The sequence below is a fragment of the Metopolophium dirhodum genome, chromosome 2 (genome assembly GCF_019925205.1).
Source record: "Metopolophium dirhodum isolate CAU chromosome 2, ASM1992520v1, whole genome shotgun sequence".
Taxonomy (NCBI): Eukaryota; Metazoa; Arthropoda; class Insecta; order Hemiptera; family Aphididae; genus Metopolophium; species Metopolophium dirhodum.
Genome location: NC_083561.1, coordinates 35876869 through 35904570, shown reverse-complemented (window position 1 = coordinate 35904570; position 27702 = coordinate 35876869). Strand labels below are relative to the sequence as shown.

Here is a 27702-nt window from a genome sequence, read left to right as displayed (position 1 = left end):
TACGCCTTCTTAAACTCTGTTAAACGTAAATTTCACAGATTTTTTACACAGTTATTCGGGTTTAACAAGTCAAAACTTTTCATCCAATCGCCATAACTATTTTAATTTTTTGCAACCCTATACGAACAAAAGAATATTTGTTTTTCGTGGGTCAGCTAATCCCCTCGTGAGCTTCTTTTTAAAATGGAAAGCTTTGTCTTCAAGATACACACCCTCTGGTACAGGATTATCCATGTACCAAATTTCAGAACAACGAGTGCGATAGACTTGGTTGTAGATTGCTTACACAGTTACACACACAAACATTGCCTTTTATTAATATGTATAGATAATATTGTATTGTATTGTCCCGTTTAGGTTGAACGATCAGTGGCGGTCGACGAAACTGTGCGCTGAGTTGCTGGAGGCGATTTCGAACAGCGTAAACGAACACCGCGTGTACGCCGTCCGTTCGTCTGGAACGTTCGAGGACGGCGAATCGACGTCCTCTGCCGGCCAATACGTCACAATTCTAGGCTGTACCGGTCGTACTTGTAACATCGTGGAAGCCGTTATAGAATGTTGGTCGTCAAATTTCTCGGCGCGAGCTTTGACGTACCGAAAGTACGTTGTACAAGCGTAAATATATTCATGGGTGCAACTATAGGACTAAATATTTTTTTTGTAAGGGGGAGGGGGGGCTTTAATCCTTATAGTTTCTTCTGTGTGGACATTTCCCCTACACCCTTTTACTAAATTGGATACTTGCAATCATTCTTAGCCAATTTTATTTTTCATTGAATAAAACATTTTTCGCGACTTATTATCCAATATATAATAATATATTTGGGGGGACTAAGCTTACCCAAGCCCCTGCCTAGTTGCACCTATGTGTATATCATTTATTTAGTTATTATTAACAAGCGTGCTTGATGCGCAATAGACAATAGTATACAATTTAACACAAAATACATATTAGTTTACAGAAAATTTAAACTTAAGAGGATGTCAGCGCACTATATATTTGGTTATCTCTGTCTGACCTACACGCAACATTGGTAAATTTGCGTTCAGTAGAACCAATTTTGTCTAGTTAGCTATGGTATTAGAGCGAATTGGCCTATTATCTTGACTTAATGAATTAAGAACATTGTCTGTGTTCTTATATGTTGGCTTTTTACGATATTTCAGTTTTTAAGCAAGTCATGGCTTATATAAGTGCGCAAAATGTTACATTTAAAAAAGCTCATTTCGCTTTATAAAATTGAAGTATCATAAAATAAGACAATGTAAGAAGTGATCACACAGTGGCGAATGTTCTTTAGTTCGATAATAGATTAATGCACTCTAATATAATATATTTTAAGCTAACAACTAAACGACACAAAGTTGATCATGAGTCAGAGAGAAAACAAATAGTGTGCCGATATCATCTAAATGGACTTGACAATTAAAAATAAAATAATTATATACAATTAACATAATATATTAAACAATGTGATTTATAATATAATACCGCTACCGCCACGGTATCTGTGGTGCTTCCGTCATTATAAACGCCTTATAATCGTGGTTTTTCTGTACAATATAAAATATTATCACCCCGCCCGTTTTCGCAGGAACAACGGACAGCCGTTGATGTGCGACATGGCCGTGATCGTGCAAGAACAAGTGAGCGGTCCAGGAGTGGCCGGAGTCGCGTTCTCCAGAGACCCAAACACCGGCGATCCCAGGAAGATCACCGTAGCTGCGAGTTATGGTCTTGAAAAAGCGGTAAGCCTAACCAGTAACCATGTGCGTAACTTTTGTTTCTGGGGGGGGGGCTCTTTATATACGCCGCAGTTAGAAGCTGCCATTAAATGCACTATCACTAACGAGATCAAAGGGCCCCCATCATTTACAATTATTCATAGCCTAAAATATCTAAATTCAAAACTTCGTACTGCACATTTTATGTGTGGCTTATTTTTCCGTAGGAGGATTTTCCCCTGTAGACAGTAATAAACAAATTCAAACTAATATCAGTCAAAATATTTTAATTTTTTTTTATTAACACAAAATGTCAAGGGTTGTGGACGTTGTGGTACATTTAATACCATAGCATAAAAATAACAATAAATTGTTACAATCCTTTTACTGAAGAATGTCTTCCTAACATACATTTACGTTTTATTATAGTTATATTTTAAAACTAATATATTAATATTATTTACTGTTAACAATAAATTGTCAGTAAATAATTATTTTTAAATGCCTATTTACGTATTCAAAATAAATTAACCATGGGGGAGGGTCGCCTTTATCTCTCCACCACAAAACCACAATTGACGATAGAATTAAATTAATTTTGTATTTATAATTCATATACTTTATTCCATGTGCTTTTATCGGTTCCAAACAAAAGTATATTTCTATACTAACGTAGTCCCCAACTAGTAATTAAAGCTACTAATTACCTATACTTAGTATAGAAAACTGTGTTCCAAACCACGAACATAATATTATAATAAAATGTTCCTAAAACATCGAGATGGATTTATTATATTCTTATCTATCACTAATCGTACCGTGGTTGTTATTAAAAGTACAAAATTGCAGTTAATATCTACCTATAATTTGAAACCGTAGACAACTATCGATTATTATTGAAAAAAAATATATTATTTATTTTCAAAATCTATATAATACATACTATTGCATTACACTATTACAAATAATTTTTAACAAAATCAAAAGTGAATAATTATAGTAACAATTAAGTATACCAAGTTTCATAAAAAGGCTACTGTATACACAATTACACAGTGATAGTATCTACACACATTTTAAATTCGTAGGTACTCAATTACTCACACTCAATATTTCATAATCTCGTACCATACACATTACACAAAGTGTGTCGTACACTCCTACAGTTGTACCTAATTTTAGTCCCTAAAGCACATACATTGTAACTATAAGTAAATGTGTCTAAATAATCCTAAACTAACATTCTACTTCTAATAGGGCGTTGTGTCGGGATCAGTCGAACCCCACGAGGTCGTTGTTTCTAGACTGCAGTTCGGGGCAGTCCATGACAATTTCACTACTTCTGCGGAACTTCTGCAGGCAACTTCAAGTAAATATATTATTTATTTGACCGTCAGGTTATGTAGGTTATAGGTAATACGAAATCGAATCACTTATTATAAGCTTTATATATAGGTAATATACTAATATTAAGACTGATACTGGCCATAATAGGTGGAGGGGCTTAGTAGAAGCTGCAAAAAGCCTTAATGACCCATAAAGCAAAAATAAAAAAATATACTAATATAATAAACTTATGAACTATAACCGTATTGTAATACGCGCCAAGTTCCAACTCACTATAAACTATAATATATGTATATAGGAATTTCTAGTAAATTAAATGTCAGATTATCATGATTTTTTTCATTGATCTTAAGCCCGGCGACTAAAACCATTAGCTCTTGTAGGGGTTATAAACTGTGGTAGATAAGGTTAGTACGGTAAGGTGTTGTTACGGTTGTTACAGTAGGTAAACAAACACATGTATATGTGGCAATGTTTTTACTACTACAAACCCGGGTGATCACCCATCCGGGAACTAGTAGCAGCGACTGGTAGCAGCCAACGCGCCTCGCCAAGCCACTATATTATTTTTGATAGTATGAATTCAGAAGCTTTCATATTTTTTTTCATGTTCGATTTTTGGTATACTTTTCGTAACCAATTCATACCATTCATAGTTGTATTACTTGTGAATTGTACGATTATTACTTATTAGTTATTACCTACCTATACTATATGATTGAATTACGCTGAAATAAATAAATAAAAAAATAAAATACTGTGAGTGTAAGAAATAGTGCAATACCCATTCTGGCACCTCCTTCTACACGCTTGTCATGCATTTATGCCACTATTAATAAAATAACACTAATAAATATTATAACGTGTATATGAACTGCAGATTTTAGCATTGAAAATGACGATGTTGCGAAACCGCTGCAGTGTATTTCCGATAATTTGGCGAAAAAGTTGGCTGACATCTGCGTCCGAGTGGAAGGCGTGTTTGGTTCGCCGCAGGACATCGAGTGGGTGGCCGTAGAGGTATACGTTTTGCGTAAATCATTTACAATAATCGTTCTTTGATTTTTGTATATAAAGCTCGACTTTGACCAAGGTTCTAATGTTTTAGAACGTCGTATAATTTTATATTTTTATTGCGTTTGCTTTTTACAAAACAGTTTTGAAGTATAAACAAATAAGTTTCAGAATTTACTAATTATTGCAATAGTTGAACACTGTTTGAAATTGTATGTACCTTCATCAAAATAAGCCCTTGATTGTACCTCTGCACGCTGCAGCAGTATATAGATATCGATACAGAGTTGTATGAACTCAAACCTAACGATATTCTACATAACTACGCATATGGGTTACAGATTACGAGTACAATATAATGATCAATTATTAATGTGTACCTACAGATATAAGTTATAACTAACCGTTTACTGCTGCAGTGTTCAAACCAAACGTTAGGTACTTGGGTTATTATATAAAAATCAGTTAATTATCGTCTTCCACCGACAGGATCGAGTTTACCTTCTCCAGTCGAGACCGATCACGTCCATATTCGCTTGGAGTAACGACGAAATCACGCGAGAATTTGACTCGCCATTTACGAGCGACGACGTGGTTATGTTTTACAACGTAAAGTTAGATCGCAGAGCAATTATATTTCCTACAGAATGCAGTACTTATGTTGAAATTAACACATTTATTTGTCCAATTTCAGAGAAGTCTACCCCAACCCTATGCACACTTTATCGTTGACTTTGGATTTCTTTTCAACGTACCCACTGTTTAAATTGACCGAAGGAGAGCCCACTGAAATCTACCGCAACAAACAGTTGTCCTACACGCACAACAACATGTGTCTTAACGTATGTCAAGTAAGTACATATATTATATACAAACAAAAACGTTTTACAAATTTAACTAAATTTATAAACCTAATGTATATTGGCTAAATTATTTTATCACCTCATCGATTTATTTTTATGGAAGATGTTTCAAGATTTAGAACCTGACAGCGTATACGTTAAGATAATTGAGTACTCGATAGCCGGACAATGTTTCTTAACAAGTGATATCTGGGAGAAAATATTATTGAAAAATCGCAGTTCTGCGTTAAAAAAAATTTTGAAATCTTTTTCTACATTTAAGGTAGGTATTTGCTTTGTATATATGGAACACATGATAAATGTATTGAAAAACTCAAACAAAATATAATTTAGGAAACACTATACCTTGAATGGCGATTAAACGAAACACACAAATTGATTTGTAATACAAACATAGAACAATCAGGCACGGCGTTGGATCTTTTGAACAATATCAATAGCGTTATGGATGTTTTAGAAAAGGTATTATATACATTAAACAATATTCAATATAATAATATAATTATTACAGTGTTGAAGAACAACTTAAGTTACAAATTATTACTGTAACAAAATTACTTTTTAAGTAATTTCATGGTAAATTAATTACGTACTTTTAGTAAAATTACTAAGTTACGTCTAAGTTATTACTTTATTGTTTTAGGAACCAATTGATAACATAATATTATGTCAAGTCAATATATCATAAAAGTACGATTTTCTGACTGTAGACTTTTTTGTAAAAGCTATTTGTCAAAAAAGTTTTATTTTTAATAATAGCATATTAATTTTGAAAATACATTGTTATTTAAAATAAATAATACAATAATTTCATATTTTTTACTGTTTTTATTAAGTGCCTAATTATTAATTATTAAGCTGCAATTATATTTTTAAAAATAAAAAATAAAAAATAACTTTAATTGTAATAAGGTTTGTTTTTTCAACTTAAAAGTAATGTAACTTGACCAAATATTAAAAAGTAATTTAATTACAATTTTGAATTCGTAATGTAATAAAATTTAATTAACAAAAGTAACTTTCCCAACACTGCATTAGTATACAGGTACTTATAGGTATTGTACATCATATTATAATACATTTTATAATATTTTATTAGTGACAATATATTTTTTGGCATATTTAAAGGTCACATCTTGTCACGTAGCATCGAGCACGAATAATATCATATCACATACACTGTTAGCAATATTAGGACAAGGTTTCAATAAAGGTAAACTTATCTAATCATTGCAACTTTTCCACATATACAATTTATAATATCGATCAAAAACTATTGAGATTTTAATGTTTAGACTCGCCGATCGACACGTTAGCCAATTTAGCGACCTCGATTGATACACCAGATATAATAAACGTTTCAATCTTAAAAGATATTCAAGTAAGGTGTATGGGCATATTATACAATACTGTGATTTATTTTTTCATTAAATAACGCGATTATATTATTTAGGCTATTGCTAGCGTTGTTTCCGAAATGTCTTCAAAAAAAGAATTCTGCGATTTGCCCGTTGAAAACTGTAACGACTGGTTAAAGTTGAACTGTGAGAAATGTTATGATCAAGTGGAAGACTTCATTCAAAAATATGGACACCGTGGTGTCCAAGAGGTTTGACTTATACTTACTAAGTACCAATAGTTATTTAGGAAAAAATAAAAATTCTTGTATTGAACTAAAACTGTATGACTCAACCATCAATACTATAAATAGGCGTATATTATAATAGTTTGATTATAGATTCAACTATTCTAAAATAAAATAATCACATAACATTTTTGCTACGAATTGATTTCCTGACATTATACTAATCGAAATTTATTTTTTAATAGTTATCACTCTTGTTAGTATTAAGAATCATCTATTCTTTTGCCGATTTTATAGTTAGATTTTGGTTCAGAAACATGGTCGACCGATCGCAACCGATTGTTTACGTGCCTCCAATCGTTGATATTGTACGAACACCGTCAATCCGATAAAAAGCCAACAGACAACAATTCTAGTACTGTGTCAAGAGGATATATTCAAAAGTATTTTTAATCAGTTATACACATTTATGGAATGCCGAATTTATAATGTATTTTTTGTTCCATTAGAATGATATTCGATTACTTATTAAAGAAATATCGTCAAAGCATTTCGTATAGGGAACAATCAAAAGATATGCTGGTGCAGTTCACTCACAAGCTGAGATTAGGTTATCGAAAGCTCGGCGAAAAACTCGTGGCTGAAGGGAAAATACCGGATTCGAAACTAATATTTTTCATGTCTCAGTACGAAGTAAGAAAGATGTGCGGTAACAACAATTGTCCCGAAATAGTGCACAAGTAAGTGTTAGTAATATAAATCGTTGATTATAAATAGGTACTATAGACCGCTGTTATGTATTATATCAATTGTTTTTAGAATATTAGGGTTAGAATTGGTATAACAGATTATTGATGCATAGTTTAATTTAGATCTAACAAGAGATCTATTATAAGTTGATTAAGACATTCCTGCTCTCCATTCAACATGGCTCAAAGCTTTTAAGATATTGATACTTAAGGACTAAGGTTGCGCTTGTTTTGGTCGTAAAGGTACCTTAATCGATAACGTGATTTTCTGTTTTTGTCTAACACACACGTGACATACGATTTTAGACTGGTCTTTGACAAATACCAATTGATCTAATGGAGCGATAAGAATTCTAAAAACAGATTTGAATTTGTCGTCAAGTCTACTTGAAATCTACTTCCCCACCGTTTTGATTTTTCGATTTTAACTTCTCCAAAAATTAAAATACGACCGTTTTTTAATTTACTATTTTAATATGATATTTTTAGGAAATTGGGGGTATAATATCAAACTTGTGGGAAAGTTGATTTCAAGTAGACTTGACGACAAATTCAAATCTGTTCTCAGAATTCTTATCGCTTTAATAGATCAATTGGAATGTTTGGCAAAAAACACGTCTAAAATACTATGTCGTGCGTGAGTTAGACAAAAACAGAAAATCACGGTATCGAATCCCTTTAATTATATGAGAAATAGGTACTAAAATAATACGTCAAATCCAAAAACCGCAAACTTTAGAGAATATGCAGGACAAAACCCCACAATATTTTAAGGTTATTGTATCCAAAAATAAGCAAATTTATTTTTTAATATAATATATAGTTTTATTAGATAAGATAATATAAAATAAATTACCGTCAGCCAAGTACTCATCACAATAATTACATTAGAATTCTATATTTTTTTAATTGTTATAAATTTATAGTAAAAATTTCATTTTATTTATAAACAAAAGTATTATTTTCAATTTGGTTGGCAATTTAGGTATATCAACATTTTCTATTTAGTGCTTATACCAAATCTTTTGGTAAACTTTGTAAAAGTGTTTGACGTTCGGAATACATCTGTAATCGAAATCATAAGTCTGTGGTTTTTGGACGCAACCTAATAATAGTATTTATAATCTATTTATCTATGATTAAAAAATAAAAATACAACATGGGTCGATAGGTAAAACCTATTACCTATAGTAAAGTAATTATTTCTACCCATTGTATTTTTAATCGTTATATAAGCTTCTCTCAATAGTATTAATAATACGTCATTCACGTGAATGATTTTTTTCTTAAAAATTTGTTTAATTTTATAGAGCAACGAAAAGACGTAAATTGTGGCCCGATTGGATCTTGTTGCAGTTTGACGACGTGTGTTACGGACCACCTGTTCCTAAAACATTTTTAGACGAGGTTCATTATACTATAATATTATATTTGATACATTTTTTTAATCCTTCAAAATTGTACGTATATATGTTTTACATTTCCATGTACAGGAATCTGTTTACAGTTCCACACGGCTTAAAGGTTGTTGCGTGTTTCCTGGAAGGGTTAAAAACCGCGCGTGTGTACTAGAGCACATCGAAGACGCACGTTGCTTGCGGACGGGAGACATTTTGATCGTGAAATCTGTCGACATAGCTTGGTCACCATATTTCCCGATTATTTCCGGTTTAGTCACGGAGATCGGTGGTGTAATATCTCACGGTGTGCAATGAAAACAAAATAATGTTAAACCTACGTACAATATTAATTATTATTATCGCATTTGCATTTAGGAGCTGTTGTCGCCAGAGAATACGGGTTACCTTGTCTTGTCGGAGTACAAAATGTCAAAAAATATTTCAAAACGGGTAAGACGAAATAAATTTAAAAACAATTTCGAGATTTGAGATGAGGATTCAATTTTGAATTTCAGGCGACATGGTAATTCTAGATTCCGAAAAAGGATTCGTCATTAAAGACGACAACATATTTACGAATTGAAATTACATACATCATAATTTATTATAATAATTCATATTTATGTATATAATTTAATTTTGAAGTAAAATATAAAATAAAATAAATTGAGAACAATACAAAAAGTGTAAAGAACATAAGATTATAAAAAAATAATTATTAATACTAATTTAAATATGTACAAAAATATAATAATATAAATATATATAATAATAATTTACCGAGACACAATTATTAACGGTAAATATAATACTATATGCTTATATCAATTTACGTTTTTAAGTTTTTTGTAATCCAATTCATAAAACTCGTAACTCTGGTGTATACTCCCGGGTACTGGCCTTTGCCGCATCCTATTCCCCAACTGACAATACCCACCTGGGTCCATTTACCATCGTTGAGCATCAGAGGACCTCCGCTGTCGCCCTGTTTTAATAAAAAAAAACAAAACAACCATTGTAGGTATATGATGGAAGAAAACTCACTGAATAGGAATTAGGTACAAAATATATATTAATATGCATTACGTTTTTATACTTACACTGCAAGAGTCTCTCGCTGCTTTTCCCGCACATAAGAAATGGTCTACGATCCCGCCCGGGGCCGCGTTTCCGTACTTGTACTTGCATTCCTGATTTGTCCACACTGGTACAGTGACCTTCTGCAGAACCGCCGGTTGCGGACCACCTAAAAACAGACAATACACCGTGTTGATTTTCAATCGCGAAAATGTATACGCGTTCGTCTACTCCGAAACTCACTCTCTTTCAAGCTGCCCCAGCCGATAACTGTGGCCGTCTGTCCTGCGTACATAGATCTGCTCGTCGGCAAACATATTGGGTGCACTTGTTTATCAAACTTCACTGGCTTATCCAGAGTCAGGAGCGCGATATCGTTGTACTGAGATTAAAATACAATATGGGTTATCGAACGTAAATAAATGTTATTAATTATTAGTTTATAACTATAGGATATATCCAACGATTTACTAACCAGAGTTCTTTGATCAAAACCTTTATGCCGAACGACTCTTTTGATTTTTCTCTCTAAATGTTTCACGTCAGCTTTGCTTTTAATATTGTAGTCTCCGAGATTTGCCGTCAAACGAGCTACGTCCCACGAAGTCATGCTGCAATCAAATTTCAGAATATCAAGACAATATCGAGCGTTTAAAAACATCGAGTTCTATATATGTCAATATACTTACTGAGCAACGCAATGTGCTGCCGTCAACACGTGTGTGTCATCGATTAGAGATCCTCCGCAAAAATGCCTGCCCGAGTTGAATATAGCTACCTAAAATTGTTTACAACTCGTCATAGTCAAACACCTATATATTGATCACATAACATAGATACCTACCTATATGAATACCTACAATAACGGCGAGAACACCACGAACCATTGTCGTTTTAGATTTGTATTCACTATAAATTATTTGTAAGTGTGCAGGTACGCGGTAATCATATTACTTATCTAACTATGTTGATCTATAATATGACAGCCGAAAAATTATACACCGGAGATATTACTGCCGAGACAATACTACCGAATGTAATATAATAGACAAGATTACAATGTGAAACAATTATTTTCACTATTATTGAAGCATATTATGATGTTTGCAATTTTAATTATGTATATATCATCACATATTCACATTATATAGATGATCTCTCTATTTTGATTGAGATTAAGACATTATCGTACCGTGCATGCGACGGACATCGAAAATGTATAGATTATATAGGTGCATAGGTATAGGTTATTAAGCTTAAGCTTATGAGCGTATAGACTACTTTGCAGATTGACCTAGTTTCATCAATTTCCAGTGAACATAAAAGATATGTTACCGTGACATTTGTAGAATAATATATAATACACGCGTATATTATATGCATTATATACTATATTACCTATAGGTATACTTACGATCCACGGCCATTCTCCGGGGTCCGCGTTTTGACCACCGACGATCCTCTCTTGATCTTGTGGACCGTTCTTCAGCCCACATTGAAAATCGTACCCTCCATCATTGTCCACGTAAGATGGTGTGGTACTGGTGGTGGTTGTAGGTTTGTTGTGCTGGGTAGTAGTAGTGACGTTTTGATGATCGTATGGCGGCCGTGGTGACATTGTCGGTTGCTGTGGAGGCCATGCCGGTATCGACGGTTGCTGTGGAGGCCATGGTGGTATAGTCGGTTGCTGTGGAGGCGATGGCTGCATTGGTGGTGGCGTCTGCGGAGGATGTGTAGGAATCGGTGGAATAGTATGGTCTGGAGGATGCGTTGGCAAAGGTGGTGGCCAATTTGGTGGCATTACCATCGACGGGGGTGGTCTCATTCCTTCTTCTTTGTGACTCTCTCCGATGAAGCTCGGGTGATCGCAGCACACGCCAAACATCTAAATTCCGATCGAGAAACGGTTAGTCGTCAATGTAATACTGTTTGTGGGCATCAGTTTATTTTTAACGTTTTATTGAAAATGCTAGGTTTTTAATTTATTTTTCGAAATATAAAATAATAAGCGCAAATTATAATGTAGAGGTACCTATATCTACTACCTACATAATATATTATTTTACTATTTTATCATTAAATTTAAGCCTTAAGGTGATGATCGTAGTCGTAAAAAAAAATTTTATAATTCTATGTATGCATTTCGATAGACGTGGATTCGGTACACTACGTGATATTATTGTGTATCATAATATTATGTATTCACCTGTTTGTGGTCGAAACTTATATAAGTGCACGTGTCGTACATTCCGGCCATCCACGAGTCCCAGTACTGAAAGTTTGGCACTTTGATGTACGGAAAACACGACCGAAAACTCGTGCACTTGCCCAGCGTGCCTCTGCTCGTCAGACACGGGCCCGACACCATCGTCCACGAACCCTGTCTTTTCGTTCTCGATGGCCTGTTGGTACTGATGTCGACGCTTTTGGGGCCGTTACCGCTGTTACTCGTCATCGTATTATCGTGGAGTTGATTGACATCGCGGCCCTCGTCCGCAGAATATGCTACGATAATATAAAATTATTATGAGTACAAAAATTTAAACTTTGTACGATAACATTTTTAAACTTCGAACGTTATTCGCGGCTGCGCGCAATATGGCATCGTCCATGCACGGGCGTGGAAAACACGCATATTGCTTGATGTTAATGATTACATAATACATATTATAAACTCGATATGAGAGGAGGTGGGATTCATACTACAAAATATAATACATACAAGTACCTATACAGTATGATAATGTGTGTACAATACAAATGTCATCCTGTCTGAACTGTCGTTATTTTTTATCACAAATATTCATCAATATTATTAATTATACAGGACGTCTGCTACACCTTTAATAATAATAATATTATATAGAATTACACGTGCACACGCAACTTAACAGAAATATGGTTCACGATGACATTAAATAATAATATTTTTTTTTTTTTTAAGATAAGTCTGCAGCGCACTTTGTGTTATCGAGACCGGTTCGAGACGCGTACACATACCTATATATAATATATTAGTATATATAATACATAGTACATACCTACCTACATAGCTATACATAAATAATCGTAGCCCGGCAATAATGAAAGCCTTTATGACGATGTTCGTTTTTTATAATCTATTAGGAGAATATTGTTATTAAATTATTATAATTTATAATACATTAAGTGTTAATCTCGATCTCGATTCCATTAGTGGCAATATGACGAATAAAATAATTATAGAAAATCGTAGGTGACCTCCAAGGCTTTACTATAATAATACTCGCGTTTATATTATAAAGGTGAACATAATATTTTACGGGATTTCAGGATTTTACTTATTACTTATTTATTTAGACGGGTGGTCTAATTTTGTTCAGTTGTTGTAGTCATTTTGAATCCAGCTAAACTCGTATAATATAATAGCATGTACCTACAATATAAACAGTACATAGTACATTAGTATGATGAATACATTAAGATTACACTATAAAAATGTCACTCTGTCGTTCCAGGCATAGGCATGCGCAGATTCCAGTTTCAGGGGCAGCAAGCGATTAATTCGGCTCATTCTCCAAATATGCCGTTAAACTGCCCGTAGTTTTACTTTTTTTACTATAGGATATATCAAAATTAAAATTGTATTGGTTTTTTTACCATAAATGTTAATAATATTTCCAATTTTAAATCATGTCAATTTTTTTTTTATATAGTAGACAGGTTACGTCCGATTCGTTTTATGCTGGTAAATTCTATAATATTATAAAATATTTCTCTATAGCTTACGTTTACCCAAAAAATATAAATGTATATAATTGTTTCATCTACATTGATCATCATTTGTGAAAGTATAATTTTACCGAGGCTCATTATTCACTAATTTCCGGCCGCGGTAGCCCCAAAAAATAGTTCAGGGGCAGCATATGCTGCCCCCGCGTGCGCACGCCTATGATTCCAGAACGAAACGATTAACTTCAATCACGCCACTAGTGAACTAGTTTTATTTTCTGTGGCGAAAGCCATTGGAGGATCCCTTACATTTTTTCTTTATTAATCTATCCGAACATTTCTCTTAAACCCTACACCCAGTACACCCTCTACGAAGTTTGCATATAAAATATTTCTATAAGTAGCTTATAATTCATTAATATGTAGGTAATAACTATGTATAGATATATTATACGTCTTTTTAATCGTCGAATTTTAATTTAATTTTAATACACGTTTTCTATTTTTTAAATTGTATTGTTTCTAATATATCTTCATTCTTTAATGAAGATATATAATATATTGACGTGTCCTTCAATATTGAGAATAACAATTAATTTTGAGTAACAGTCGTGCAGCATATCTATAATATAAATGCCTATATGAATTCTTAGCCAATATTGTTTGCCAAGAAAACATTGTTAGTGTCTATATAACTATCCGAAATTTTTTTTTTTTTCAATTATATTTATTTATATTTAATTTTTAAAAAAATGATATTCACTCAGTACTTGTTTGAAGAGGACTTGGTTTTTTTTGGTGGGGGGGGGGGGCGGGGGAGGTCTAATAAGTCCCCCTCAAGCCGCCGCCCCCTCCCTATTTGCGCCAACCCCATGTAGTAGGTATATATGGGGTAGGTATATGAGGTGTACGGTTTTCTAATATGATTTTATTAATCATTGATTTGCTGTACGCGAGACGTATCGAACACGACGCGCTGTCTCATCTATTACGAAGCTGGTGATTGAAGCGGCCAGCAATATCGCGAGTGCTTTTCCCGACATTCGCGAATTTAATGGACGATGATTATAGGGTACAGTGCTACAGTAATGTACTGCAATGATGCTGGGCTAATGACCCAGCGGCAGTCCGATTAATCATGCAAAAACGGACCACCGTTGCGTATTATAAATTATATTACGTATATATATATATAGCGCCACGCGGCTCAATCGAAACACGATAAGTCGCTTCCGGCGAACGATACAGGTGGCATACATAATAGAGTTTACTTTATACGCCATAATGTGTAATTTAGACATCCGAAAACAAAGTAATATACGGTACCTACGTCCAACACCCATCACGGACGGCTGTGTTATTTGCGCGTACGAATTTTTTTTTTTCACTCCTTACAGGTACACACACAGTAATCGTTCTCGGGCCTTCCCCCGCGCGTCATTCGATCGTTGTAGGAATAACAATAATAATAATACGATATCAGCCTTTCGGATACAATTAAATTTCCGCGAAACACTGCTCGCCAAACCTGCCGCGAGTGTAAACCACGAAGACGTGTTAACCGCGCTTTGATCTTTCACGTCCGGCTCAGGCGTCAGTCTTCGTACACGATTTAAACATTTAATAACATGTTGCGTATATCTAGGCATAAAATATACACCTTAATAATATTGTTTATCTACGCACGAATTGTCGTACAGATTAATACACGCATTCGCGATGTGTCTATATTAATAATATCGTCTCCTGTGATTCGAACATAATGCATGTTATTTTTTCAAACGATCGAGTTTTTTTTTTTTCTCGAAACCGTAGTCGTGTGATTATTATGGTAATAATCGGATGACGTGTATGGTTATTAATAAACTGTACACCATTTTAGTTTCTGCGAAGACTAATTAATAGAAAGCCGTCCGACTTACAGAGTCCCGTCTACGTACACGACTACACGTAACTATGCGTCGTAAGTATAAGTAATTCTTTGAGAAACCAAAACAAAAACAACTGTTTAAACTGATAGGTAGTTATAATATTGTATATAATGTGCGTATTGGATTAATTTTCTATCGCGACAGACCTCGCAATGCGCGTAGTATATATTATATTACCAGGGATTGGGGTATTATAATATTTGAAATAAAAGTATTTTGTATTTCATATTTAAAATTCATTTTGCGTATATTTTAAATATTTCAAATACATTTTAAAAAAATATACAAAATACGATTTTTTACAGCATAACGATTTCTTAAAATGCGGTCTGCACCAGCCCCAAACTTTCAAAATAATATAGTAAACATTAATTTTTAATATTTTTATAAATGTAGGTATACACTATAAACTATACAGTCTTTTTTTGTGTTTTCAAACGGAGATTTAACAATATCTTTAATAGTGTCTAATAATATTAATAATATCTTTAATAGTGAAATTGTGTAAAAAAGTCGAATTCGCGTCTCACTAATTGCTGCTAATATTATTATGTTGTATTATTAGGACTCACCCCCCCCCCCCCCCACACACACACCGTACCAAAAAATATTGCAAATCCCCATCGGCTGGATTTATCCAGTGCCCTAGTCTGTCAAAGTTATCCGATCAACATAATATATCAACACCTAATATTTTAAAAGAAACTCTATTAATGCATAGAGTTAATACATTTTATTATTTTTAAATATTAATTACAGTTTATTGGAATATTGTTTATTGTGAATTTTAATTATAGCTTATTAATTTAATACAATTACTTTAACACAATTTTCCATGATATATTTTGGTAAGAGTATTTTGAATATACTTATTTTGTATTTCAAATACATTAGGAAAGTGATGTATTTTGTACATTTCTGACTATATCGATCCAGTTGACTGTCGACTATCCCATCTTGTCTGCTTATAAGTCCTGTAATACACCTTATAAATTCATCAAAATTCAAAAGTTATGAATATATAGTTACAATATAGATATTATATACATGGGTAATACTACTGTACTACGGTAACTATCGTATAGTTATTAGTTATTGGTACCTTAAAAATTACAATGGCACAATAATTCGGCTGTTCCACATCTTTAAAATGCAAACATTATTTATATGAAACACTCAAATAGAAAATTACTTTGTGCAAATAACTATAGGTGCCAATAACACTATACAAGTTATACCCTATATATACGAATCATTTTGCAGTTATAGATCTATGTACTATTCAAAATGATGAACAATTATAATATGTGGTTAATGGTTAATAATTATGATAGTATAATAAGTAACAACTATTATCACCACACAGTATAAATCATTAAGTATAGGTACTATATTTTCATTGTCAGACACAGCCGCTCCCCCCGTATGCCCGCCCAACAATAATATTTTAATGTTTAATGCGTGCGCACGTCTTCTACCCGTAACAAATTCAGACGGGTAAACGATAAAATTACAGTATAGGTATTATATAGGCTCATATGTAGCTAAATTGTAGCCAGACCTCATCAGACTCATAGGAGTTCATACATAGGTATAGCTGCAGTACAGGACATAATATACCAATATACGTATTCATTATAGAGGGCAGAGGCGTATAGGCGTATGGCCGGTATTAGGTATTAGGTACTGCCAAGTCGGAATCGGCCAAAAAACCTAAAACGTGTTTGAAATTCACTTTTGTTCCCGTTCCCACTGACGTACCTACACACGACACACACACACACACACACACACACACACACACACACACACACATACATTTTACTACATATTATAAATAAGTTTAATATATATAGCTGGTACCCATATAAATATATTGTTATCACACAAAACCAATTACATCTCTGCCAAAATGCCCACACACACACACACACACGATCTGTACGTCTCCACGGGTCACATCCAAACTCGTAAATTCGCACGCCATTTATATTAATGTATTTTTAACAATATTTCTGTATATATCAAATAGATGGTTTTTTTTTTTTTTACGTAGCGGTCGGAGTAGTAGTTTATGTACGTACATATATATAAACAATCAAGTCTTGATCTCGGCCACTTTGTTTTCTTTTTCTTTTTCTTTTTTTGTACGCTTTAAATACCTTCCAAACTGGTCATTCGCAATAATATTATACTGTATTAAAAGTTGAACAGTCAACGTGGGTCAATATACTCTTATGCACACATCATGACCACCGCTCGGGTTACTGTCGTACATAGAGGGGATGCAATATGTAGGTACATACTACGTTATATTATCATGTATATTATTATAAGACGAGTATAATACATAAATAAATATATTTATACGTTTTATACATTTTGTATTCATTTGTAGGTTATTTCGCTGCGCAAAAAAAAAAAAAAAAACTAAAACGACTAATCACCGTATAATATAGGCACCTACCCATAATAATATAATTCGCATCAACGACGCCAATAAAGCGTCTTGGTCGTATACTCGTATTATATAGGTTTATATAGTGGCACCCACAAAACCTGCCCAAACTGAGTGAAAACGATTAATTTGAAAATAAAATTCGCGCGGTCTCGTAGCTGGACACATATGTGTTAAGTGTATGTACATATAATATTGTTTAACTGTAAAAAAAAATAATATATTTATCATGTTTTCTCCAAAATCCGTGTCACCGTTTTCGCGGTTAATTTATTTAAATTTAGTAAATAATTACGTCGCAATTTGAATACAGCTGGTAGGTATAGGTAGGTACTAGCATCATTATGATGATTATAATCATACACATCATACGCATGTCAAACATACTTTTCTATTTAAAAATGGACATTTATTCTTTTAATTTTAACTTGTTGTTTTTATCATGTTAAAATCATCAGATCAAACCAACAGGTGTCTGTTTAATATTTATAAATACAACATTTGACAACATGACGATTTGCTCTTGAAATCTGAAATCACCTAGCAGACATTCGCTTCCTTAAAGACTATTCTCATACAGTAATAACTGATGTTATCTAGAAGTCATTATTATTGATATTTTTCTTCGTATAATTTATAATATATTATACGCTGCAGTACAGTGAAATAAAAAAAAATCCCATTCTATGAAGGTGACTGACTCTAACTGATAGATTGGACGTTAACTATGTATAATTTATGTACAACTACTTGATTTACCCTAGCTATACCTATATGACAATGCACATTTTTATCTAAGGATCACGTACCTATTTACATTTGTATTATTTGTGTTAGACATACATGTATATTTACCGTAATAATCTGACAAAAGAAAACAACAGTGACCCGCCCTATATATTTACACCTATTAATTAAATAGGTACCTATATAATTATGTTTGATGTGATTTGTACACTGTACGCCGTACAATACCTAAGTCGATTGCTGAGCAGCAGGAATCTACAGCCTATCATATCATAGGTATGTATAGGGTGGTGTTATAATATTGTGTTCTCCAATTTTACGAATTTGTCAAGTACCTATGTCTTAATCTCAGACAGTGTTCGCGGTTCGTCCAGTGCGTGATGTACAGCTGTCGTACAACGGGTTATCGTATGAAAAAAATTAAAAATAAATATATAAACTCGACGTGAAAAAACACAACATCGTCTCAAACGAAATACTAAGAGAATTAATATTTTGAACCAGTCATATTTCTGTTTTACCGTATCTGATTGTTACAAGCCATTCGCGCGTTTCCATCGCGATTATATATTTTTGGCCTCCGGTTATAGATATATTATTCTATTTAATTTGCTGTAATGTAACAAAAGATATAGATCTTGAAATTTCGAAGCTATGATATATTCATATTATATACCTAATATAATATATATATATATATATATATATTATATACCTAATATAATATATATATATATATATATATAATTGCATTCCAGTATACCTATGCCCAACTGCTTGTATTCCTTTCAACGGTGCCTATATCTAAAACCAAATACCTATACAATTATTACAATTATATAGGTACACCTGATCTCTCGTATTGATCCAGAGCAGTGATAAGTTTTATTAAAAATTTACACCTACACGTTTTATAATTCGCAAACGTAAAAGGATTTGTTGATAAGAGAAGATCCTCTTGCGTGTATCTGCCGTGACATCCACATGAATTTAAACACATAATCTTAAGATGGCCGTTATAACCACAAATCACATGTCTTATATTATGTTGTATCCGTCTTTACTTAAATTTACTAACATAAATAGCAAATAGCAAATTGCACGTTCACGAGAATCCGTTTTACTCTGTTATTTTTAATATTCGAGAGAATTGGCCTAATCAAATTTAAGTTTATAATATTATTTAGGGCACAACATTTTGAAATTGTACATTTTTTGTAAATTTTAAAATGATTCTACCAAACTTTCGTCAAAATAAAAATATCTAGGTGCCCTATAGATAATATTCTTATTCATAAATGTTATAATATGACCTATATACATTCATATTTCACCTATGGTCAATTTATTCTTACATTGAAAATAATATAGTCAAGTGCAGGGTTCTTCTGAATATAAAATTTAGTTACGTGATAATTTTACATGTTATGTGTTAGTAAGGCGGAGACAATACACATACGGACATAACGTCCTCTTGACAAAATTTAAAAGGCATAGAACGTACGATAAGGAGATGAGCTAATTGGGATCTCCAACCGCCTTAATGAAGCACAGAACCAAGCAACAGCATATTCAAAATACTAGAATTTGTATCGGGAAAAAACGTAATTTGTCAAATATACGAATAATACGGTACGTTATAATTTATGTAATTTGATTTGTAATTGTTTTTCGTTTATTTTTACTATTGGCCATTAAAAATGTGACCTATAATTAGATCAAAATCAATATTATGTCGCTCAATGGCCTTTGATACCGAGGATAGCTTTTAATAAAAAAAAATAAAAGGTTATGTCATCATAGCAATCCACGTGTTAGGGAAACCTGTACTAATTTTTGGCAATGTTATTTTTTTTCATCTGCCAATATTATAATAAATATGTATTGTTATTGTCTATTGTCAAGGCGGTCGACCATTATAATATTTCTATTATTTATTTCGAGTCTACTACTACCTACGTCCGAATACACAGAGTAATGACATACGCCAGTGATAGTTATTTGATAGCAAAAATGTCTGTGATATATATTTGCATCACAGCGTTGAGCATAATATATTTTATATTGATCCATAGACGACGAATAGAAGCATAGTGTTGATCGGAAATCGGCAGAAACCGGAAATCAAAATGTCAGTGTGTGTTGTGTTGTGTTTTTTACTTTTTATTCTCACAAAACAAACATTTATTATTGCGTACGTACGTCGTACTCGTAATGTGTAAAATATTTCTTCGAAGCAGCGAGATTTAGGGCAATAAATGTTTAGATGGACTGTGTCACGCGAGTATAATACGACACACGCACTGGTAAAATTCTGAGAATATTTCGGGTTTTTGATAATAATATTTAATTGTATTTAAATTTTAAACTAGTCGAAAATTATGATGAAAGATGGAAACACTAAAGTATCTACCAACATAATATTATAGTGTCTTCGAGAGTTGAATTCCCGTGAACATAATATGGTTAAAATTTAAAATTAACAATGTACCATTAAATTTCCCATTTGATACAAATCCTTAGTTATTAATTATTATCAGAATTAACGAAAAATTTAGAAGTAAACTTTATATCATAATATATTATTGTGCATGTTTGTGTTTTGTATACTTTGGTCTGAAAAATGAACATTCCAAAACCATCTTAATGGATCTCAAATTTTTAAGATTTTATATAAATCAGCCGGCGCGGCGCATACTTTTTGAAGTATTAAAATTTGTTTTTAAAATCTTTTTATAGATTACTGGGACTTACTGAGATGATATTGTACTGACTATTAAATCTTGATAATAACATATTAATTATTACGAATACTTATATTACATTGTCACTATAATAGGTAAATAATTAATTAATGACTATATTTTTACTAATTCTAGTTTCTACGTGTTTATCCATGCCAATAACAAAATATCAATCTTACTTTATCTAGATTTTCAAAAATTGATTTATTTATTTATTTAGATACCATATAATACAGTATTCAAAATGAAGCTACATTTGCAAAAAAAATTAATTATTACGTAAATGCGTTTTTATGGCCTATAATGAGACACCTACTAAATTTAAATTTAATTATTTAATAATTTTGTGTAATATATTATAGGTATATGCATATTTAAACAGACTGTCTGCTATTTTCTTTAATGTATCTGTATAATTGTATAAGTTATGTCTTATTACGTGCAATTCTACGATCATAAATCATAATATTACCTATATACTTATTATTAATGTATATGTTTCTAATTGTAATTGTTTCACATACAAAAAATATGGTTGTTTGAAATGTCCAAATAGTTTTATTTTATTTGAGGGTACGGTGAACCATGAAAACAAATTTACTCACTTACATTTATAGTTAATTTTATTTGAGTAATAACATTTCAATATAAATATAATTATAAAAATACATATAATATGTGTTTTTTAATCTTGTTAGTTATGAGTTATGACTTATTATTTATGATAAAAAACATTTGAATAAAACTATATGTGCTTAAAACCATACCAGTTTAATATTTTATAGAATACATGAATATAAAATGTATTAATAATACACAGTGGTGATTAATTTTAATATATTTTTAGTAATAATTCAATTACCTACTCCATTTGAGCATGTGTGTTAATGTTTTATTTATGTAACTCGTTCTGACCTTGCCACCTGTTTGCAAGTTACATTTTGCTGCTCCCGGTTAATCTAACTAAACCAAATCCTAAAATATGCTTTGGTAGTTATGTATTTATTGTACCTATCTATCATACCTTTATTATAGGCTATCATTTCAGTCAACTTTAAACTAGAATGCGCAACAGATCAACAATACTAAATATCTCACATTGACACATTATATTATACACATGAAAGCTAATTGGTTATAAATACCATAGTATTTATAATCAATGCTAATACGTAGGTACTATAGGCAGTAGGTACATCCATATTGTATCCACTGTGTCATTTAATCATCCAAAAATTATAACATTTTAGCTTGGTAGAAACATTGAAGTTTGACGATATTTTTATTAAAGCTTCTAAGTTAGACTGCAGAACATGCGTGAAATCTCTTAATATAGTTTAATTTATAATGGTGTAATTAACTAATTAATCCATATAATATACTCTATACCAAAAAGGGAGTTTTTTGTTGTCATACAATTGTATACAACGGACAACGTATTCATTTGGTGTGTCACCAATAGATTATCATAAGAATCGTGAGTAGAATATTAACATTCTTATTATGTGTGTGTTTTTGTGAGTGCGTACGAAGTTTAATTCGTATAGAGTACACGGAGGAATGTCCTGTAATGGATTTTTTCTATCCGACCGGAGAATCCGATAGATGAGTGTAATTTTACCTAATAAACTGGTTAGATATCCGTTTTGTATTACTAATTAATCTAGAAATAGAAAAATAATTATTTTAACAGTGCCTACATGAATACAGTATTTACATTTCAGTTATTGTCGATCAAGAAAAATTACATTAAAAAAACAATGATGATGGTCTTTATTGGTTTTAATCGAAATGTAAGAGTGAATATCGAATAATATATTATTGAGATATTACGAGATATTACGAATTAAAAATTCGGAAAATTATTCGTTCAACCCCGAATATAGGTATTAATATATTAATATAGGTATTCGTCGAAAAATATCTCATTGGAAAGTGGAAACATCAAACATTTAATATTTTTAGAATTGTGTCTTTATTGAATCATATTACTTTGGAATAGGTATAATCAGTTTTAAATATATTATCCCGGAAACATAATATGTGCTCAGAAACATAACTTTATGGAAAATATTCTGTTGGAAACAAATTACGTTGTTGGATCTCTAATATAGTGAACAATATTTTGTTGGAATCGTATCATGGAAAATATTTTTTTGGAAATTTATATTATTGGGTTACGGTTCAGAACAAATATTTTTTCCACAAAATAGTTTCTGAGATAATACTATTCCGACAAAACTCAACTCCAAAATAATATTTGCCAACGGTTTAATTTTCAAACGCATACGTTTTAGAGTAAAACACTTTTCAACCGAAATACATTATCCAGTAAATTCTTATTACCGACAAAATATTTTTCCAAATCATTTCCAGAAAATAAAATACAATTCAGAGAAAAAAAATTCCCGAATTTATACGTCTAATTATTTTCTAAAATACTTTAGTCCTTCATTACAACCATGGAAATATTATACATTATATAACTTGTCTCTGGTACCTATTTTGAAGAAAAAAATATAACTGACAATTTCGCTGCAATTGTAACGTTTGTATATGCACAGTGCACAGTAATTCTTTTAATAAATTGTTGCACGTTTTATAACGGTTACAATAATTTAAAATGAGATTGAATCAAAATTTACTAGGTAGCAACATTTTTTTCATTCTCGCCACCTAATAATACAGATTTTTTATTTCTAACGATTTTATAGTAGATTAGAAAGATTTTTTTGACTCTTGCCAAACCAAAAACGGTATCTGCGTAGTGCTCCGGAGTTCACACAGTGTGAACGACCGCCCGAATTCGTTTTTTCACTATTAATTTTTGGTAACTAAAAAAAAATTAGGTTAAAGTATATCCATATAGTAACGCGTATTAATACTGTTTGCTATATCATGGCGTATACGTATATGGGCTGCAGATTATTAGGGACGACACTCGTGTGGGATGAATAAAATTATTACCATTATTAGGTATGGTTCGTCGATTTTTACGGAAAAACTGCACACGCATGAACCACAATAATATTGAATATATAGGTATATTACCTATTATGTGCACGATACAAAAAAAAACCGTTAATTTTTGCCATGTGTTTTCGACGACACATCGAATATAAATTATAATCAATACTCATGGAGTGAATTATCGCCGCAGACAACGAATTCATCGAATAAAAATATATATTGCAATCGTATGTAAACAAACGGATACTTTTTTGCGCCGACGCCTCCGCCGTCGCTGTCATTGAACCTGTGTCGCATTGGCCGGCGACCTTGACGCAGGACAACGTGTTCTCATCGGCCGAGTAAGTCATTTGGTAGGTACCTATACAGTAATTTTTGTTCGATTTTTTTCTAGATTTACCAATTACCACCAGCCTTAGCCCTCGGCTCAACAATAACAATATTATTCTTCGTGTGTGTCCTAACAACCTTACTGTTGGGATAAGTCGATGAAATGAATATGAAATACCTATTATGCGAGCGCGCAGGTGATAATACCTACTACCCACTCGTTTCGCGTTCAAAAAATGTGTCGACTAGGAGAGTACAATTAATAAATACTGCAAATGTGTATACGAGTTTATTACGATCATCGTATATAATATTATAATAGGACGATGGCGATTTATTCCTTCTTGAGTGAGTAAAACCGCCCACCGGAATCGAATAGGTGCGTATAATGTATACCTACTTTGCTTCGAGTAGAAGTTGACAGACGTGCTGTTTGCAAAATAAATATTAAAATTATATTTGGTATACCTACATTGTATTCGGACGACTATTATAAATCGCCATATAAACATAATATACATACATTATACGCATATAGAACAGACGTGCGAGGTCCTACATTTTTCACGAGACGCACCCGTATTCAGGATTTATAATAACACGCGTGATACTGAATAAATTATGTTTTGTTGGATTAAATAGAACGCAATTACATTTACACGGAATTATAATACGAGGAGCAAATTTAAACGATTTGAATTCCAATTACCTCGAAAATCCATCCCTCCGAAGTCTGAGTCCTAAATAATAAAATCATTTTTATTACCTTCCTATTTCGAACGGTTAAGCTTATAGAATTAATAACAATAATGATATACATTAAGTATAAGTGATACTATAATATCAAGTCCAAAATCCAATTAAAAAATATATGTCTGCATACTATAAGATAAGATGTCTGCATATTAAAACATGTACCTAACGAAAGTTGAATCGTTTTGTTATTGCTTCGCATTTATTATTTTGGCATAATTCAGGAACAATCGTAATCAGTGTAATATACCTAATATTTGATTACGACTTGAAGAAAGTTAATAAGTTATAATTTTAATGATTTTATGAAAAGTCAAAACTATTGGGTAATATAAAGATCAGTATTATCGAACTACCATGATTGAGAAAAGTAAATTATTATTGAACTCGTTAGAAGACGATTAGTCAAAAATAGTTTTAATAGACTTTCTTCTAACACGCAATGTATCATCAGAATTGTAGCTAATAATTAATATAATACTTCTAAAATGATTTATTTTCACTATTATATATTGTCAATTAAGTAATTTAATTTTAAATATAATGATAAATTATTATCATTGGTATAATCAATAAGAAATAAAATATATCAAACTATAGTTCTGGTTTGATTTTTATTGCAATCGATACATAATATTATAAATTATAATGCACATGGAGACATGGTACATCGTTTTCAAATGTCATAAATGGTGCCAGCATATGGTTTGAAAATGAAATTACTGAGATGGGTACAATATAATTACTGTCTAATAAATTATAAAAACAATACGTCTTTAATTTAAAAATATAAATAATAAATTTCGTCTCAAGTATGTAAACGAGAATTATGAACTACTATAAAACATAAAACCTATGTATACACGTAGTCACGTTGATTTTCTGTATACGTGTAGATTTTGTGAAATGGAGTTGTTCAGTTTAATGAAAATAATTAAACATAAAACCCTTTGAAGTTTAGACAATAAAAACCCTAAACTACAAATTATATAATTAATTATTGACTATAGAAACCGAATAATGGATAATTACTTCAAACATTATCAGCTATACACATTTTATTTTGACAAAACATGTGAGTATAAATCAACCATAATATGAAAAACAAGATAATCAACTATTAATAAAAATATATTTAGTAGGTAGTTATTTATACTAAACAAACCTATTTATGAAAATTAAGATATTAAAAAATAATTGAATAGGTACAACATATCTTTATATTATAATAAAATTTTTACACTATAAAAATAATATATTATAAGGTATGAAAACGTTTAATTTAAGAATCTTCTCAACTACCTACCTACGAGTTGTGGATTTATTTTTTATTTTACTAAAATTCATAATAACGTATAAATATAACTTCTTATATACCTACAGTATAATATACAATGTATTTTTGACATTTGTTTGCATATTATATTCCTTAATTTTACGTCTGAAAAAAATTTAAGTTTGGACATTATTTTTGGAAGTTTTTATTTGAGTAGCGTTAAAACATTATTTCATCGATTATTTTAACTGATTAAATTAAAAATTAGATTGGCCTCCAGTCGAAATATCACAAATTATTATGTTTACGACCGCGACACGATCTAATGAGATGAAAAAACGAACGTATAAAAAAAACTTGAAACCAGTTTTTGAATATAGTTAACTATATTTAAAACACATTTGAATACGATATACCGTGGAAGAATGCAAATTACGTTTGCGAAACTGTAGTGCTGAACGAAAAAAATAACTATAAATAATAATATTATGTAAAATATAAAATATGGTCGTTTCGGATAGGACCATCAGGAAAGATTAATAGTTCAAAAAATGGTATTTTACGATGATGACAATAAACGTTCCTACCTACCAATAAATGTATTTATTCGTATTTTAACGAAGAGTCCCGGAGTCACCCTTAGTCCTTACCTTCGAGTATGACCGCGTCGTCGGTGTAAGTTTCGCGGTACACTTCATTCCTCAGGGCCAAGGTCGAAGAGACGATGTGCAGGAGCAGCAATAAGGCGGTGGTGGTCGGCAGCCTCAGAGGCAGGCGGTAATAATTACGAGAAAGTCGCTGCTCATCTGGCCGGTCCGGCCCGGAAGACTTCATCGTCTTAGACGGATCCTCTGCCAACTGCACGAGACGGTGCGGCCTTTGAATCGTAATATTTTAATGGTGATGACGGTGACAGCGTTTGAATCGAAATCCGATGGCGACGGAAAAACGATTTCGCACTACGACCGGCTGTGGTGCCGGCAATCAGTGCAACTGACCGTTGGTCACGAGACGCGCCC

General features: G+C 32.0%; 2 protein-coding genes across 9 annotated transcripts in view; one reads left to right on the top strand and one right to left on the bottom strand.

The window, feature by feature from the left end:
• The window catches only part of LOC132938394 (putative phosphoenolpyruvate synthase), a 16552-nt gene extending 7138 nt beyond the window's left edge, over positions 1 to 9414 (top strand). For all 8 annotated transcript variants that reach the window (XM_061005194.1, XM_061005196.1, XM_061005198.1 and 5 more), the window contains 17 exons: positions 358 to 603; positions 1599 to 1752; positions 2986 to 3097; positions 3956 to 4095; positions 4579 to 4703; positions 4784 to 4940; positions 5056 to 5214; positions 5286 to 5414; positions 6081 to 6165; positions 6248 to 6333; positions 6406 to 6561; positions 6835 to 6980; positions 7047 to 7277; positions 8597 to 8693; positions 8780 to 8990; positions 9062 to 9136; positions 9202 to 9414. In XM_061005194.1, the coding sequence (XP_060861177.1) occupies positions 358 to 603; positions 1599 to 1752; positions 2986 to 3097; positions 3956 to 4095; positions 4579 to 4703; positions 4784 to 4940; positions 5056 to 5214; positions 5286 to 5414; positions 6081 to 6165; positions 6248 to 6333; positions 6406 to 6561; positions 6835 to 6980; positions 7047 to 7277; positions 8597 to 8693; positions 8780 to 8990; positions 9062 to 9136; positions 9202 to 9269 (2377 nt within the window). In that variant the 3' untranslated portion in view covers positions 9270 to 9414. The remainder of the gene's footprint in view (positions 1 to 357; positions 604 to 1598; positions 1753 to 2985; positions 3098 to 3955; positions 4096 to 4578; positions 4704 to 4783; positions 4941 to 5055; positions 5215 to 5285; positions 5415 to 6080; positions 6166 to 6247; positions 6334 to 6405; positions 6562 to 6834; positions 6981 to 7046; positions 7278 to 8596; positions 8694 to 8779; positions 8991 to 9061; positions 9137 to 9201) is intronic.
• On the bottom strand, positions 9266 to 27702 carry LOC132938395 (proclotting enzyme-like). The gene is made up of 8 exons (XM_061005200.1): positions 27334 to 27702; positions 11970 to 12268; positions 11178 to 11648; positions 10453 to 10541; positions 10239 to 10374; positions 10007 to 10145; positions 9787 to 9932; positions 9266 to 9671 (listed from the first exon to the last, which is right to left on the bottom strand). Exons 1-8 carry the CDS (start codon positions 27515 to 27517, stop codon positions 9516 to 9518), a joined length of 1620 nt encoding a protein of 539 aa, XP_060861183.1. The 5' UTR covers positions 27518 to 27702; the 3' UTR covers positions 9266 to 9515.

Coding starts and splice junctions, on each gene's coding strand:
- LOC132938395 (XM_061005200.1), bottom strand. CDS start 27,517: ATGAAGTCTTCCGGGCCGGACCGGCCAGATGAGCAGCGACTTTCTCGT. Junction 12,269..27,333: donor CGACGCGGTCATACTCGAAG/GTAAGGACTAAG, acceptor ATATTATCGTAG/CATATTCTGCGGACGAGGGC. Junction 10,146..10,238: donor GTTTTGATCAAAGAACTCTG/GTTAGTAAATCG, acceptor TTTTAATCTCAG/TACAACGATATCGCGCTCCT.